The sequence below is a fragment of the Polypterus senegalus genome, chromosome 8, assembly GCF_016835505.1.
Source record: "Polypterus senegalus isolate Bchr_013 chromosome 8, ASM1683550v1, whole genome shotgun sequence".
NCBI classification, from domain to species: domain Eukaryota; kingdom Metazoa; phylum Chordata; class Cladistia; order Polypteriformes; family Polypteridae; genus Polypterus; species Polypterus senegalus.
Window position 1 is genome coordinate 40,691,550 of NC_053161.1, and position 17,958 is coordinate 40,709,507.

At 36.8% G+C, this 17,958-nt stretch overlaps 1 protein-coding gene across 1 annotated transcript in view; it reads right to left on the bottom strand.

Moving 5' to 3' along the window:
- Nucleotides 1-17,391, bottom strand: part of smo (smoothened, frizzled class receptor) — a 73,174-nt gene extending 55,783 nt beyond the window's left edge. Inside the window, exon 1 of the mRNA XM_039761004.1 lies at nt 16,413-17,391. Within this exon, the coding sequence (XP_039616938.1) occupies nt 16,413-16,674 (262 nt within the window). The 5' untranslated portion in view covers nt 16,675-17,391. The remainder of the gene's footprint in view (nt 1-16,412) is intronic.
- Between the last annotated feature and the right edge of the window lie 567 nt (nt 17,392-17,958).

Sequence of the window (17,958 nt, forward strand, 5' to 3'; positions counted from 1 at the left end):
GGAAATTACTTTGGTTCACAACCAAATCGGGTTACAACCAGAGTTTTGGAATGAATTATGGTCGTGAACCGAGGTCAGACAAAATTACAGGCATTTTACAGAAATACAAACCAGTATTACTGAGAGAGAAAATTAAAGGCACACAATACAGATATTACAGCCACATACAAGGTCCCTCGCCATTTAATATAGACTGTTCCTACTAATGTTTATGCACTACTGTTCTAGCGCCCGTTATTGTAACGGGCTTAATGTCTAGTTCTTGAATAAAAGTGCACTTGTTTTGTTATACTTGTGCCTTTTGTGAAAGTATTTATTTGATATTTGGGCTTCACATATTATACACTTCATGTCTACATTTTGTCAATTATTACTAAAACATGAAAAACATTTCTGTTTTAACGATGTGTTAACATATTGTTGTTGACACGGAACACACATGAAATGTATGTATTCCAAATAACAATATATTATTTACCTACAAAACTCCCAGCAACTCACATGCCGGTAAACAGACTTGAGCTGAGTGAGCTTTCTGCCCTTTCTGCGTTGGTGGGGGGATGGGATAGCAGGCTAATTGCTGCTTATGTTGATCAACACATTTACAACACAAAAGACGCTGACAGAGAGATGCAAATGGATTTAAGGTGGGCAGGGATTAAAAGTTTTTTCGTAGGCTTTGGTAGTTCTAGTGTTAAGGAACTATAAGACTACACACACACATTTAATTTAAATAAACTGAAGCTCATGCTGATTCCTGGATAAAACAAATGCCACAGCTTGATGCACAGTGCATAGAGGCGATTAATAACCCATTAAGACTGTCTACAATCGGCAGGTACAGTAGAATTTTATAAAAAGCTTGAAATTAAATCACCTCCAGTAATACAACTACTTTAAAGAAATCTAAATAAGATTACATATTACCAGTAACACTACACCATGCATCAGTAACTGTTTTTCCAAAGAATAAAACAAATCCTCTTGCATTGTGCTTCCTATAGACCCGTTTACCTATTGAACAAGAAATATAAAGATCTTAAGACAAGGGGGAAGTTTTAGCCCAAAGAAAAAAAAAACAAAGTGCACACAAGTATAAAATTACAACGTAAATATCTGTTATTGAACATTTAATAATAGTTTAGTTTAATATATGTTCCTACAGTAGCAAGTTTCTAGAGATTTAATTATCTGTGGGTGCATAAAAAAGTTTTTATTGAGCTGAATGGGCATATTTGTTCACAGTGCTGTGCAAATTTGGGTTTGAACAAATTGTAGAACTTGATAGGAATGTATGAGCAAAACTAAAGTACACAAGGGACTACTATCAATTTGAAAACCTGTAATCACTTTCTTTATAATGAAAAAAAGTCACAACAAAATCAAAAAGAACCTATTGTTTTTTAATTGGGAGATAATTTTAAAAGGGCTTGACTTTTAATGTAGAAGTGCAGGAATTCAATTCATTATTTTAAAAAAATCAAGCATGATTTAACATAAACTAGAAAATTCCACGTTTTCAAGTAAAAAAGAGAGAGAGTTATCAAATTATGGAATTAGTAGTAAAACATAAAAGCCTGACTTCTACATAATTTTAAAGTATGATGATGTAACCAGTTAAGCTTGGTGTGTAACTTGTATTATCATACTTTTGAATTAAATATGTGAAATGTTGGGGAGTGTAATAATTTTGTTTCTTTAAATGCAACACCATACACAGCTCTGATAAAGTAATTTACAGTATTGACATTCACACAACAAGACTGCAGTTATCCCACCAACTCTTGATTAATTTATCCATCTGATCTGATTATAGGCTGTCACACACGTGCCAGGAGGCAGCTAAAGGGCTTGAGTAATTGTAAAACATCCGACCAGGGGGCAGCAGAGTGTGCTGACTGTCTTTCTCAGTTACCTACAGACCTTTCCCAGGAAATCCTGCAAGGTTCCGGCACCTCAGAAGATGTCACTTCCGAAGTTGGCCCCTTTGATGACATCAGTTACTGTCCAGACCTTTAAAGCCTCCATCTTGGGCTACTATAGCCAGTTCTGTTTGGCACTCTGTGATATGCACATCGTGTATTTGATTCATAAAACCCTTTTGAAGCTTGGAAAAACAATATATGGGTGGCTGACCCAAACCTTTATAATGTCTTGGACTCGTATTTATGACAAGGCTTATCCAGTTCAGGTTCACTAAGAGCGGGGATCTATCCCAGCAACATTGGGCATTCGCCAAGAACCAAGCTATATTACCATATTTTCATATGGCTCAGTTATTATATGCCTGAAGCATGAGGCAAATCTTTCTAATGATACAACACTTAAAGTGTTAACTAAAGTGCAAAATCACAGAGACAAACAGATAGGAGGGGCTGACAAAGCGGCTTATTTCATTGCTGAAATCAAATCAACAAAAACTAAATTTGTCATTAAAACCAAATACTTGTACATGTTCATTACTCTAACAACTAAATCTGACAAATTCAGTGAAAGTACTATTTGGATGGTACAGAAGCTAAAGGGATGCATTTTCCAGTTCTAAGTAATTACTGCAATTAAGATCGTGATGTGAACTCTTGTAAAATACCCTTTGTTGTGTGGTTTTCAAAGTATCTTGCATGACTAATAAGACTGTTAACCTGCATACAAATGAAGCATTAGAATATAAACTGAACTTGCAGAGTAACTGCATTACTTTCACCAACATGCCTTTCAAATTTAAGACATAATTTGCTCTCACTACATTCATCACATTTTAGGGGTTATACTCATGACACACATTAGATTGACTTCAACAATCAAACAATTCAAACAAAAAATACACTCCACAACTCCACGTAGCCAAACAAAAAATAAGAACACCGTTGGCCTCAGAAGCTGGTATTGCCCCCTTTAGCTGAAATGATTTCTTGAAGGCATTTTGTATAATTGTTCACTTGTCTCTGACAATGACTTGGTGAAATTTCAGACCACTTCTCAATGGACAATTCCTTCATTTCAAGATGTCCGTAGGTTTTCTTGCATGAATGGTATGTTTCAAATCCCCCAACAATATTTTAATGGGGTTCAAATCAAGGCTTTGACTAGGCCAGTCCATAACCTTCCAGTTTGAGCTATTCCCTAGTGGATTTGCTTTAGATCATTATTATGTTGAAAGGTCAATATCATCTTTATATTCCCTGCTCTGTGCTCCATGAAATACAAACTATCGTCAATACACTAATAACCCAATTGCCCTTCATTCACTCAGAATATGGAACCAATGTCGGAAGCACTTTTAGACAGAGAAGCTCTTATCTCTTGCTCCTCTACATGACAAACACTTTTTTCCACCATCTAAAACATACACAGTTATTTAATGCCTGGAAAATGTATGGAATTAAAACATTTAGAGACTTGTACATCAATAATGTTTTTGTTTTCTACAATTAATTAAGCTTCAAATTTGACTTCTCATCAACACAATTTTTCTACTACTTTCAAACTAGAAACTTTGCTAAACTAAACTTGCCCAATTTTCCTCAGGCTTTACAAAGGCAGACTCTGAGGAATTGTGTTGTACCTGCTTCTTTGAAAATTCTGTCCACTCTTGGGTTATTAGGGACAGGAGCTTTTCAACGAGAACTTGCTGACCAATCAGGTATTTCACAAACATCAAGGAGTCACACCATGCCAGCTGTATATGATGGTATTATCTGCTTGTCATCCAGATAAATAAGATTTTCTGAGGTTGAACTGGGAGACATCAAAGTACAATTTGCTGTAACATCCGGTTTTCCAAATGTAATCGGCTTGGTCAACTGCATGAACATTGCTATTGCAACAGCAATGGACAAGTTACATCAGCCAAGGATTAATAACCAAAATAATGAGCTGGTATTACATCATCTATAGCAGGAAAACCTGTAAAAATGGCAACTCCACACAGTCGCAGATGCTTTTTTCCAACTAGTGCAGCAAAAGGCAAGACGTCCTTTTAAGGACTGTGAGTCACCTCAAAAAGCCATGTAAAGAGCAGAGAATCAATTAACCATAAATGCGCCTTCAGAGAATGAATTTGCTTATGTAAATAGAAAGCATTTCCACTCTATTAATGTGCTGCTCTATAGTGCACAGAAAGTGTGTCAAATTGTGCAAGCATGTAGTGTGCTGCATAATGTGGCACATAATCATGGCTTGCCTGTACCTCAAGAGATGCAGTATGATGAACATGACTCAGACCCACCAAATGATCAGCCAAATTGGACAGCCTTACAGCTTCTTTTGAGTGTAATTGGCAGAATATAAAAATAGGTAATCAAATGCTGCATTTATTTTTTAACCAATTCATTTATTTTGGGGTCAATATCACATAGTAAAGCCCTTATATTCCTTAGTTAATTGGCCACATCTCTTACAGCATTCACTATGGCATTATGTGACTTCAGAACAGCATCCATCTATCAGCACACAGCCAGATGGTCGCCAAGTGGTTTCCGAGGCAGAGGTGTATGCACAGCCAGCATCTGAAGATGTTACAGTATGTCCTCGGCACAGGGATCAGCATTTGTAATATTGTCTGAAACAGAACAAACAGATGGTAGGCTGCGACTCTCTTTCACATCAGCTTTGATATCTGACCACTTCTTTTTTTATTCTGGGCACTGTGCAACTTTCTGAACTTGAACTTTCAAGTGTCTCTGCCACGCTGTATCACTCCATCACTTTCCTTTTGTTGCTTATACCACTGCTTAAGCCAACATATATGTTTTTCCTTGCCTCCACTTCGCATTCACTAAAATTCTTTTTTCCACATGGTTTTGCCATTGTCTTTTAACAAAACACTAAAAGGAAGGGGCTATTTATATTGATTTGCATACTTATATGTGGAATTCTGGGAGGAGTCGGGATGTGGCTTAAGGCACTTGCAATAAATTTCACCTTTATTTGGATTTATAAAGGGGAAATGTGTTGAACTTGGTTTATGCACAGTTTTATGCATCTGGATTTTTTGTGCATTTCCAGTTTTGGCTATATGCCATCTTTTAGTGTGAATTCTATGCACGGCTTTTTACATGAGGTGCTGGTCTTTATCTATGTCTTCAATGGCAAACTATAATTTTTGGACAGCACAGGCTTTTTCCAGAATACCTCACATGCATCTCTGATTTGTGCAGTGCAACTTTTTCTGATTGTAGATGTATGTACAGTACTTTTACACCAACTTTTATAAGAGTTACCCACAGATTTTGGGTTATTGGGGACTTCAATTAGTATCAAAAAGTCAGCTCTTGGATTGATTTTGCTAGGCCAGCCACTTATGGACAAAATTATGCCACTTGCAGATGATTTTCCTTACAGTGGAATGACTGATTTCAGATAATTTGGTGATCTTTTTAAATTCCTTTCCATACTTAATGGTATCCTCATTTTTTCTTAGGGGCTTGGAGAGCTCTTTTGATCTTGGCATGATGACACCAAACCCAAGATATCTGTGGTTTAAATATTTACTTTCATTTTCAGTTTTAGCAGCCTATACTGATAATGGAATTTGAGGAATTCAACAATTATTTCTTTCTATTTCCAGTATTTCTGATTACTGGAATGTGTTTTATTGTGTTTTATTATTGTTTCTGAGTTATGTTTTATTTTTACATTGTTTATAATAGTGTACTGCCACTATAGATGTTCTTATGTTCCTTTTATCATTGCATGTTGCAGCCAAAGTGAGACAAAAAGGTCAAGGTGTGGGAATTAATCATTAAGCATTTTGTAAGTATTGTGTTCTCTTTGTTGGATTTTCTGGCTTGCTTAAATATTTTTGCTCTCATTAAAGGATTTTGATTTTTGGTTAACATATTAGGAGTAATTTGGTTTAAGATTACCTTTCAAGGATCACCTTGTGCCTCTTTTTGTACCACTGAGCATTTTCTTCAGTTTTGTGCAGTAGCTTCTATGTTACTCTGCCTGTCCTGCGATTCATTAAATTTGCTTTGTGCTGCTGGTGAGTTCTGTATTACTCTGTGATTAATAATTTGTGTTCCTGGATTTTTTGCTCTGTTTTTGACCTTTCTTTAGGATTTTGTACTGGGACTTCTTTGCTCGTGGATTGCCCATTTCAGTAAACTCCTTCTGGTCTTTTCAGCTCCTCCAAGGATCCTTTGTGTAAGAGCATTTTTGTAAAATATTTTTATTCATAAAGATACATAAAATGTGCATTTTACTTCAAGCCAAAGGTTGAATGATCTTTCCTCTTATGTTGTTTTTTGCAACAAATTTAGCGACTTGTTTGAAAGAACTCCCTAGTTCATGGCAGTATTTTGCTATTTTTGTAAACAAATCCTTCCATTTACAAAGATCCTTTGTTTACCCTTCAAATACAAACCAAGGGTTTATACTCATCGATCTGCTTATGGGACTTTTGTTATTTTTGAACACTACTAGTTGCTCTGCCAGCTTCCCATTTTTAAGAACTGCTTCATCCGAGTTCAGCAGGAAGCTTTAGGAGTCTGGCTGAAGTCAACATGGCCTCTGCTGTTGTAGATCAAATATATTCTGGACAGCTCCCTGGATTGTTTTGGAGGCCTTACCCACTTACCTTGGAGAAAACTCCATTATACAAGGGGATGAAAAATGAGATGAATTTACAGCACAGTTTCAGATTTCCAAAATACTGTAGGCTATCAATATTTTGATAGCACTGATAATATACAAGTATTTTCCAGTTTTCAACAGTAGTCTCAGTCTGTCTTTTTCATTTTTCCAATCTGCTATGGCACGACAAACAAGAGATATTAAACAGAGAAGTCTCTTCTGTTTCTCTGGTCCAAAACAACTACTACCTTTCTTTCCTTGAGGTCACACTGCATGCATTGTACTTTTTGACAACAGTGCATTGGTGGGCATATGCTAGATTCCTATCCTGATTACAGTCAAGAGAGTTTTTCACATTTTTCCTATATTTTTTCTGAAGGAAATGGCAATTCTTAACTAGCCTGAAGTGAGTGTGTGTTCTATGGTGGTATGGCACACTAAGCAAGACTGTTGACTCTTTTGCACCTAATTCTGCCAAGATAGCCCATCTTTCTAAGTGACAAAATACTGGAATTTATTGGCTGAGAAAGTTAATAAATGGATATTTTGAAATGAGAAAAAACTGAGCCAGATGCAATTCATGATATAGCACATTTAAAAAGATATACATTAATTTCTTGACCTATTTATAGCAATTCAGCTAATCCATCACAGAACGCAGGAGTCTACCACAAACAATCTATAGATAGGAAGCCAGTACAGCTAGGCAATGGATCATTCGTGATTAATATGATAGATCACGGTTCACAATACAGTAAACTTCATAATCGTGTATATTTGATGATGAAAGTGTGCACATGTAATTGTCAATCAACAGACTGTGATTATAAATCAACAAAAAATGGCAATCTTTAAAACTGATAAAACTGCCTAGGCCTAATCAAGTGAGTGAAGCCCCATGTGGTATATGGTTACATAAATCATACACTATTCCTGGCCTATTCAAATGGCAGCCCGTGTGCCACATGCAGCCTAGTCTGTGGTCTCGCCAGAAACACAGAGAAAAAATGAGAAAAACACACATTTTGCGAGCCTTCAGAAATTCCTTACAGATAATGAATGCAACACTCCACATAGCCAAACAACATTCAACCCACAATGCAGTGCGTTGTTGTGTGTTAAGAAGTGGTGGTGGTAGTCTACGATACTGTGACGACCTGTTGAATAAGGAGGACACAGAAACCACTTCTGTGGGGGAACCTTCAAATGGTGACCAATTCTTATTTCATGTGCCATGCTATAAAATATACCCTGTGGTACAGTGGTAGCATTGTTGCTTCGAATTAAGTGGATGATGGGTTTACATCCAGTGTCCTACCTGTGTGTAGTTTGCAAAGCGCTTCGAATAGTGACAAACGTGCTATACAAATTTAAGGAATTATTATATTTACTGATGCATCGATATATGGAAATTCTGGGCGATACCGATAACCGATGAAGTAGCAACATCTCCCCGAGTGCAAATCTTTTTCTCTTGTTGTTCACTGTTGCTCTTTGCATCCCCTTCACCAGCTGACTTCTCGACCAGTTGTTTCTCAAGTGCTTCTTGCGCTTGTTTTTTTGGTATCTCTGTCACAAAATTGAACTTTGTACCCATGGAGCAAGAACAGTAGATAGAAAGTATAGTGGCTCGGAAGCATTTTGTGACAGTCTCCAAAAGTGTGATTTTCGTCACCTGACCTCCAGAATCTGTCTTGTCACACTTGCTAAGCAGACTTTTAAATGTTTCAAACAGACGGAATCGCATCCGCAATTGAATTGAATTATATAATTATAAATGAATGCACGCTTATGTCGGCACGTCCTGCTGAAGTAACAAGGTCCGTTTGTGTTTCTCTCAGCCGCGTGCTTAAAATGAGTAACTATTCACCTCCCAATGGCAAAACAGTCGGAGATGCTTCTCTGGCTCAATAAGCCTTCATTTACAGCAAGCTACAAAATGTGAGCCATGCAGCTTAAAGTTTTAATGCCACTTTCTTCCAAAGCATTTGCCATATTGCGAGTGTTGTCACGCAGCACAACGTGCACGTTACTTTTCGAAATGTTCCACTTTATTAACAAGGAATTGAAAGCTTGTGCAATGAAAGTTGCAGAATGAGAACTCTTTTTGCCTCAACATTTTTGTCAATCCAGTGTGCCATTAGACTCAACATACTCATGAGGCGGACTTCTGAGCTCCACATATCTGTAGTAAAGCTAATGCTGGTGACATTGTTTCTTAAAAGCTCGAGGATATGTGTAGCAGTCACATCATATAATGCAGGCAGTGAGACATCTGCAAAGTATCCCCAGCTTGGAAGAATGTACCGAGGTTCTGAGTGATGTAGTAGCTGGCGAAATCCCTCATCCTCATTTAGGGAAAAAGGTTGGTCAGTAGGTTGGTTTGTTGATATGCCTTTAGCTCTGGTGCTGTCTTAAGGAAATGTCTTCATGTTCTGAAGTGTTTGCTGTATGAGGCTACCGCTAGTGTCCGATTTAACTTTCGTTTTGGTAGCATTAGTTGCTAAAAATTCTGTGTATAATTCGTTACAGTGGATCTTCAGATGGGTAATTAATTTTGTGATATTGAAAGATTTAATTCTAAAGTCTCCTCACATTATCTCATTTTTGCAGGTGGAGCAGACAGCAACTATGTTGTCTTCATTTTTCAAATTTGCCCAATGAGTAAACAACACGCATAGTGCTCCTGTCAGCAAAACTAGGGAACCCCGTTTTTTGTTTTTCTGAGCGCAAGGGGCTGTGCTTGCATGCATGTTTTTCTGCAGCTTAATGTCTGCCTCACCAAACAATGAAACCAACATTTAATTATTTCGTGAATTGGCAATGTTGATATGCCCAAATTATATCGGTTGGCAGTATTGGTTTAAATGTACACATCTGACCAATTTTGATGTTGTCATTTTTAATGAACATCGGCCGATAACAATACAGTTTGCGATATATCATGCAACTTTATTTTATTTTGTCTTCCTTGTCTGGGCCATTGGGGCACTGATAGCTTTGATAGCATTGATAGTTCTTTTTCATTCTGTTAAAGGTACTTTGTGATGTGTTTGGGTTATAAAAAAAAAATATTTATTTTGAAAAGAAAACAAATCTTATTGCTAATGCTGTGCAATTTGTTTGATTTTATACAGTTTCAGATGTGGCTTTTTCATATAAATGTTAATTTTATTTCAAAAGGGAAACAAATGGTATTGCTAATACTTTGCACTATTTTATTTTTAAGTATTTTGAGATGTGCCTAAGTCAGATGTGACATGTGATGCTTAATTTTTTTATTTCAAAAGTGTAAAAAAAGTATTGCCACTACCTACGATTCTGCTCAGTTATAGCTTTTTTATTGTTTTTATGCACATTTTAATGTGCCTGTGTCAGAAATGACCAAATTTAAAATGTAAACAATAAAGAAGCATTACTTGTTTTTCAATGCATTCATTTGTGTTGATTTAAAATTTGTCATTACCTGCTGCTAACCGGCCACTGAAAATGTCTGGCCCAGCTCAATTTCTTGGTTTGAAAATCTGGACCAACTGAAAATATAATTGAATAGCCCTGTACTATGCTATCCATATGGTAATATAAAGGAGCCTTATTTTTTTCAGTAGTGTGTGGTTTTTGGTTTAGACACTAGATCAGAAAATGCTGATTGTAGCATGCAAGACTGAAGGTGAGCTTACTGTTTTGGGAGTCTGCCTAAGCTAGTGCAGATTCTTTTGTCAAACGTGACTTGGAAGAAAAAGTATAGAAAATCATAACAGAATGATGTCCCAAGCAAAGACATTTTGGTCAAACGTTTCAGAGCTGTTGAGTGTAGCACAGAATGCTATGATGGGTGAGTTGGCAGCTTCTGTTCTTATTCACAGAAGTGCATATGTGTCGTGAAAAGTGGATTTTCAGTGTGATTCTGGTGAAAACCACAAGGCTTTCATTTTGTTGACTTTTTTTATCCATGTATGACACAGTAGGTCTACTTAAGATATGCATATCCTAAGTGACAGCATTCTATACACAGTAACTAGTTGTATATTCCATAATACCAGAGTAAAATTTCAAGGTTCAGCCAACAGTAGTGCACTTATGAGATGACCTGATTACCGCAGGGTATTTCACACACTGTACCCAACTGTAATCTACTTGTCTCTACCTCTAGGGCAGCGCTTCCCGATTCATTTTACCCTCGAACCCCCTGTGACGCACGAGGCCGATTTCGCACCCCTTTGGTTTGAGAAAAGTATGAAAAAATATGAGGTTAACGCAGAAAAACAGATCACCAATTGAAGCTTTATGAATAATGGATACTTTATTCTCCATCAATAATTGTTTTGGTAAAGCCATACTTTGTAATCCTCCTTCCATTTTCTAATTTTTTTGCGACTAGCCATGATTAAATGAACAGTAAAAAAGTAAGAGCGGCGGTGACTTATTGAGGCAGGCAGGCGAGAGCACAATAGCACGCGGGCTCGATGTAGTGCACGTCAAGTCGATCTAAAATGCGAGGTCAGATTCGAAAAAATATATCTTTTTATATATATATATCTTTATATATATATCTTTTTATATATCCAAGTTCTATTTGGATATAAGTAGGTTCTATTTAGTCGACAGAAATATCTTTGGTAGGAATGTAAGTTGAATTTAGTCTTTAAATTTCTATGGTGAAGAAAAATTTATGCAATGATGACTAAATTTAACTTACATTCCTACCAAAGATATTTCTGTCGATTAAAACTTACTTATATTTAAAATTTAAATAGAACTTGAACAGATACGATAGTTCATTATACCCACGCAGCACTAACTGCGCGTAAGAGCGGAAGTCATCCGTTTTAACAAGCAGCGTATTGCACTGATACGAAATAGCCTGCCCATTTAATTATTTAGGAATGGATAGATAAATTAAGATTTTGTACAAAAAATGTTATTCATTTTTCTTCCTCGATGGATTCTGGCACCCCCAGCAACAGTTGCACCCCCAATCGGGAAGCGCTGCTCTAGGGACCAGAGTCTCTTCCCACACCATTCCAGCTACAGACACCTCTGCAAGTACCTGTTGTTCTCTTCTACAACTCAGACTAGTTAACTCCTCCATACGTTTAGAGAACCTGTAGTGAAGGTGCTAAATTAGCTGGAATGTCTCATAGTCACAGCCTAAAAGGAACCTTCCAAAATGTCCAACATCATACAAGATGTTGTGCCAGTCTTATTATTAAATCTGTTGTGTGTTACTGTGTAACCCTTTTTAGATTAATAATTTAAATATAGATGTAATGCAACTGCAACCAGATGTTTTACATCTGAGCCAGTATCACACCCTGTTGTATAGCTTACTACAGTGAAATTACTTTCAAATGATTCTGGGCCTTCATCAAATTTGTCACGTTTTTTTTCTTCCCTTGCTCACTTCCCAATATGACTGGATCTTGTAACATCAAAATACTTAACTGCTTTTTAGAATGCTTTGCACCATACACTGTGTGTGATTTAAATGTTTTAAAGTATATATTTTGCCCTTACTCCCCTTCTCATTGCATCAGCTTGACTAAGATGCAACTGATATATTTGTTGTTACATTAAGCAGCAAGGATGCTAATGAATTACTTAACTTTTTACCCTACCAGATACCCCCCACCTATGCCAGCTTTCTTGCCTCCTATACACATTGTAAAGTAAATATGCCTCTTCAGCTGCTCCTGCTCCCCTTTATACTCTCAAAAAAAAAACCTTTAAAAAGAAAAAAATGCTAAACAAAGTTCTACACAACCCTTTGATTTTCGAGCAAATGACCACAAATAAAATTTAAACTTGCACACTGATGAAAACAAGCACAAGCTTTCCTCAATCACTAAAAAATGCATTATGTCAGCACACAACACATGATTTTTATATAACAAAGCCAAAATTCAATTAAAAATGTGTGTATTAGCTACAACAATAATCTACATAAGAAAACATTTAAAACATTACATGCAGAGAAGCTATGCGCATTCACTGGCATTATCATGGAAAGTCATTCTGTAAACCATGCAGTCCAGGATTGTCAGGACAGGCAAGTGGATAGATAGAATTCTATGGAAGATTATATGTGCCAAAATTAAATGCAATCCAATGGATGGAAGGATGGATTGATACTTTATTAATCCCAATTGTGTTCACAATGTGTTAACTACATTGAATTGCAATGCATGTGCACGTGGTTCACTTAATTCTGAAGTGGTTTTACCACATTAAGATGAAAAACATGTCAATCAAACGATCAAATGCTTTCCATTACAGCACAAAATTTTCATGTAAGTTTAAAATGCAATACAAAATCATATTGCACTTTGATTCATGCCTATAGATTGTGTGTCAAAAGTAAAAGCAAAGCATATTGGTTAGTAGGAGATTCAAGTGTACTGCATTTTGATGTGATGATGCATTAATCGTGCAAAACTAAATGTAATCAAATGACCAATCAGCATTAAAATGTGGATAAAGGGCATCAACAGTTGGGCTACGAGGTACACAGCAGCCAAAATATGATCAACCTCCAGCAAAACAAAATGAATTACACAGGTTTAAGGCAAAGCATGCTAAACAAGTTTTAAACCATTTTAAGTTAGTTATGTCATTATTTTTTTTTTCCAAGTGTTAACTTGCAGTATTTTTTGTTTGGTTACTGTGATAATTTCTGATTTGTGTCAATACAGGAAACTTGTCCTCAACTGTCTTGTTTATATTATGTACTTAAGTTGAAGTGTGCTGTTCTCAGACAGTCCAAAGCATTCTACTAAGTGAATAGGCAACTCCAAACTTGTGATTTTGTGGTTAAGTGTTTAATTGTTAGGACTGACATAAAGTCTGGAAGAGGAGAACAATATTACCTTTTACAGTACTTATATTGTACAAAGAGCATGGATGGATTGGTGTCTTGACCACAGTGGACCACAGCGATCTCATGGCCTGGAACCCCTGCAGATTTTATTTTTTCTTTCCAGCAGTCTGGGATTTTTTTTTTCCTGTCCTCCCTGGCCATCAGACCTTACTCTTATTCTATGTTAATTAGTGATGTCTTATTTTAAATCTTATTTTTCTTTTATTTCTCTTTTCTTCATCATGTAAAGCACTTTGAGCTACATTATTTGTATGAAAATGTGCTATATAAATAAATGTTGTTTTCTTGAGGCAATGTCACTGCACTGGAAGTACTCCTGGGTCTAGTCTGTCTCACCCGGGCAAGATGAAGTCAAGAGAGATGAAGGACTAAACTTGCCTGAGAGGATTTGAGAAGGGAAAAAAAAAGAATTGTGTTGCATTACATCAGGATGAAATGTGGTGGAGAAGGCCTGGAAGTCAATTCATGTCAAACCAACAGATTTCAGAAAAAGTTCCTGACTGACTAGGATTTATTTCTTACTTGCTGAAAGTAATGTCATTGTACTCTAGTATGTAAAATTTTTGGCTTGTTTAATAATCTACTGCCCTAAATTTATCATTCTGCCAACTTTCCGCTTTTTAAGAAATCACAGGCTAAAATATGTGATTTAAATAGTATCATGAGATATACATATACTGTATTTAGATAAATCAAGTATTCCATGCTACATATATTGTACCTCTAAAAATGATCTGCTGAAACCGTCCTCCAATTTGTTGTTTCAAGGGAGTATTCCTCCCTCTACTGAAAATGAAATTCAGGGTGTGACATGATCAGATAGTAGTTATTTTTGCTGATGCAGCATGTGAGGAGGCAACTCTCTTTTTGCTTTCTGATGTAAACTAACTCTCTTTTGAATAATTTGTAATCATGTTTTTAACAAAACATTTGTCATTGTGCCCTACAGTAAAAGGTGCTGCAACACTTCCAATATCATCTCCTGATGCCTTTGCAGATGAGTGCAGCATTAAAATAAAAACTGATTAAGACCAATCGTTTTTGCTTTCTGTCTTCCATATATCTTCTATGAAGTCAGGACCAAAAAACATGCTTTTTAGAATAAAAAGAAAGTATTGCCATTAAGATCATAACCAAATACACTTCTGAAAATATTTTTTTTTGTTTGTATTTTTTTAACCATACTGCCAATCCCTAGATGCCAGCCTTACATATGCCACGGTATTAAAAATACTGTATTTTATGTTTGAGCAAGCATTTTCACTAAATGTTTCATATAAATTGTCTTATGTGTATATTGTAAGTTTATGATTTCATGTAATGTGATTCGATTCAGGAGATGCATTATATGCTGGGTGTAGTTTATTATTATTTTTATGTATATGTTTTATTATATGCTAGCATGCAAGTTATTTTAACCAGCAACTCCAAATTTTCCAACTGTGTATAAGAATTTCACTTACCCAGAAACAAATGTAAGGAGAAACGAATTTTTTGGGTGCTGCTCTGTACAGTGAACCAATGTGTTCAGGATTCACACAACTGTAAATTAAGAACAACACCATGGCTCCCTTTCTGCACGTTATAATGATTCAATATTCTCGGACACTTTAATTTATCAGAACAGCTACAGAAGTGCTCGCCATCATGGTCCGAAACGGCCAACATGTTTACCTTGAAGCTTCTTCTTCAAAAACATCTTTTAAAAACGTGTACGTAACCAGAACTGCAGTTAGTCCCAGACCCTTCACAGCCATCAACTAACAATAGGACACCAATCAATGCCGTTTTACGTCACTCAATTTGAAATCCGCTCAGTAAAAAGGTTATTGAACCAACGCAAGCCTATTTCGGCTACTGTTTTCAACTACGTGACAGTAAAATGCTGTTAAAAGCATATTTAATGTAATCTACTATTACCTGTAATTGCATTCTATTAATCGCTACTTTTTAACATGACTATTACAAAACTATTTATATCTTGCCTGAAGTAGGGGCCTGAGTTGCCTCGAAAGCTTGCATATTGTAATCTTTTCAGTTAGCCAATAAAAGGTGTCATTTTGCTTGGCTTTTCTCTAAAACTACTGTATTTAATAAACAAAAAACTGGTAAGTGGCACTTTGGAGTATTATACATTTTCTACTTTCAGGGTAGTTAACCAAGTCCCCTTGCCCACCTGGAATGTTACGCTATACGTACGTTTTCAGTCCCCACCACCATTCCAACACTGCAGCACGGGGGCGCAGTGCTTAACGCGAAGGCCGTAGGGCTTTGGAGTTCTGTTCACTGTATTGAGTGCCAACATTTAAGTCACACTCTCCTAGACGTTCTCTGTGCATGCCAAAAAGGTTAGTTTTAGCTTAATTAGCTCTATGATGGAGCCGCGTCCATATCCGTTAGGATTTTGCCTTGCACCCTGAACAGCCGGCACCGCCTGTGAGCCTGTCATAAGGAAACGAGGATCACAACATGAGTAGACCGCTGTTTTGCATTCGTGTGATGTAAACAGCGCAGCGATAATAACAGAGATGTACTAGTAAGGAGCTAACGTCGTTCCACCCACGCAGACTCTTCGTCACAACAGCCCAGCTCCCCTCAACCCCCGCGCGGTAGGCAGGCATAGTTCAAACTCCAACCCCCACCTCCATCACTACCTCACTGAACACCGAGCACAAATGTCTGTTAAGGAGTATGTGTTTGTTTTGTTTTTTTTGTGGCCCAGCACGAAAATCAAAGAAATTTACATGCAGTAAAAATACATTTCGGAAAAGCATTTTCATCACATAAAAAATATCAATGAATCTGAAATGCACTCTAACAAATAGTCTTGCGTCCAGATTGCATTATCAAAGTTTATGTGAAAGTTTCCTTAGTTTCATATGGCAAACGGACTTCGCGTGATTTACACGTCCATTAGTTTCGCTTAATCATTTTAACTAAAGTCAAAATCGATACTCACCCGACCACATTGCCAGCTTCTCGGAGGCATCCTCCTGAGAACTGGAATCTTCGGCTAGGATTACAGAAGTGTACGTGTAAGGCAGCGGTGAGCCGAGGCATGTATTATACTTTAAAACTTCACAAGTTGTTGTCTTCTTGCAGTCATCTGAAAATACACTGTCGTTTTTCTGGGCTATTCCCATATGGACGATCAGAAATAAAACTTCGAAAATAAAGAACATCCCGAATCTTTCAACAAAGGAATATCCTCGGGAGGACATCTTGGAAAAAAAATCTAAACTTCTACCAAACTTTATCTTCAAAAAAGGAAAGGCCCCCTTCGCTAAAGTGGAATGGGGGTGACAAAAACCAAGCAATTTGTTTCCACTTCCACCCAAACGAAAATATCGTTCCTTATCTAAAGTGTACTTGCAGACACGCGAAGCCTCATCTTCTTATGAATTTTAACGCCTTCCAAGAATCCAGCTTGAAACTTTGGCCAGCCTCGTACGTATGGCTGCGTGGATGGGCGCCCCTTCGTGTGCATTACTTCTTTCTTTCTCACAAAACTTTTGCTTTTTTAGTGGTTAAGATGCATTTCTTAAATCGGAGGTTAATTCGCATTCTCCCAGTTTCATCTGCTTTCTCCAGCTATCACGAAAACGTGTTTCACACCAAAACTCGGCGAACTGTAACTTGATCCACAGACATTCGCAATCGCTATCCAACGCACCTTCAAATAACAACAGAACAGCGTAACCACACGCACTTTTAGTGCACTTTTCAGAAAAGCCCATAAACACTAGCGATTGGACTCTGCTTCCCAGTCCGTTACTTTCTTTATGGTATTTCTATAGGTGAGTTTCACATTTTCTCTAAATTCTCCACAATGCAGTGTTAAGGAGTCAAAGCGGAACCCGTCCCCCCTTCCGATCCTCCTCCCCCACTTTGAGGGGGAAAAACAGATGGAGACGAGAGCCTACGATAGCTAAAGCTTTACTGTTAACTTTTGCTGCTAAAACCCCATCAATTTTCGTTATGATATTGTTCTTAATTTGGTGTTGGTAGTCATCATGAAATTTATTTAATTCATTCAGTTTGGTCAGCCTTCCAGTATTTCTTTTAATTTCGTTACTAATAGATCAGGATGAAGCACTAGGAAAAGTCTTTTCTCCACTATCTCTTTGCAGACTTTGTTATGAATATTTATCAGCTTTTAAATATGCAGTCCATTAAGATATTTGACTTTCCTTTAACAGTGTAAAGAGGTGATGGATCTAGTAGTACAGCCCCTGCATCCTACTTTCAATCCTTCTTGCTATTATTATTAATTATTTTATTTCTTTATCGGAAGCCTTTATCCAAAGTGACTTACAAAGCAAATCATAATGCATGCAAAATGAAACGAAACCTAAAAACTCATCTCTTTAGAAATACTTTTTGTTAAAGTATTTTTTTTTATAGACTCTTATTTTTGACTCTGTAGCACTTTGAGATTGCTAAAATATAAAGTGCATTACAAATGAAATTTCTTATTATTATTATTACCAAGTATGATTAGAAGG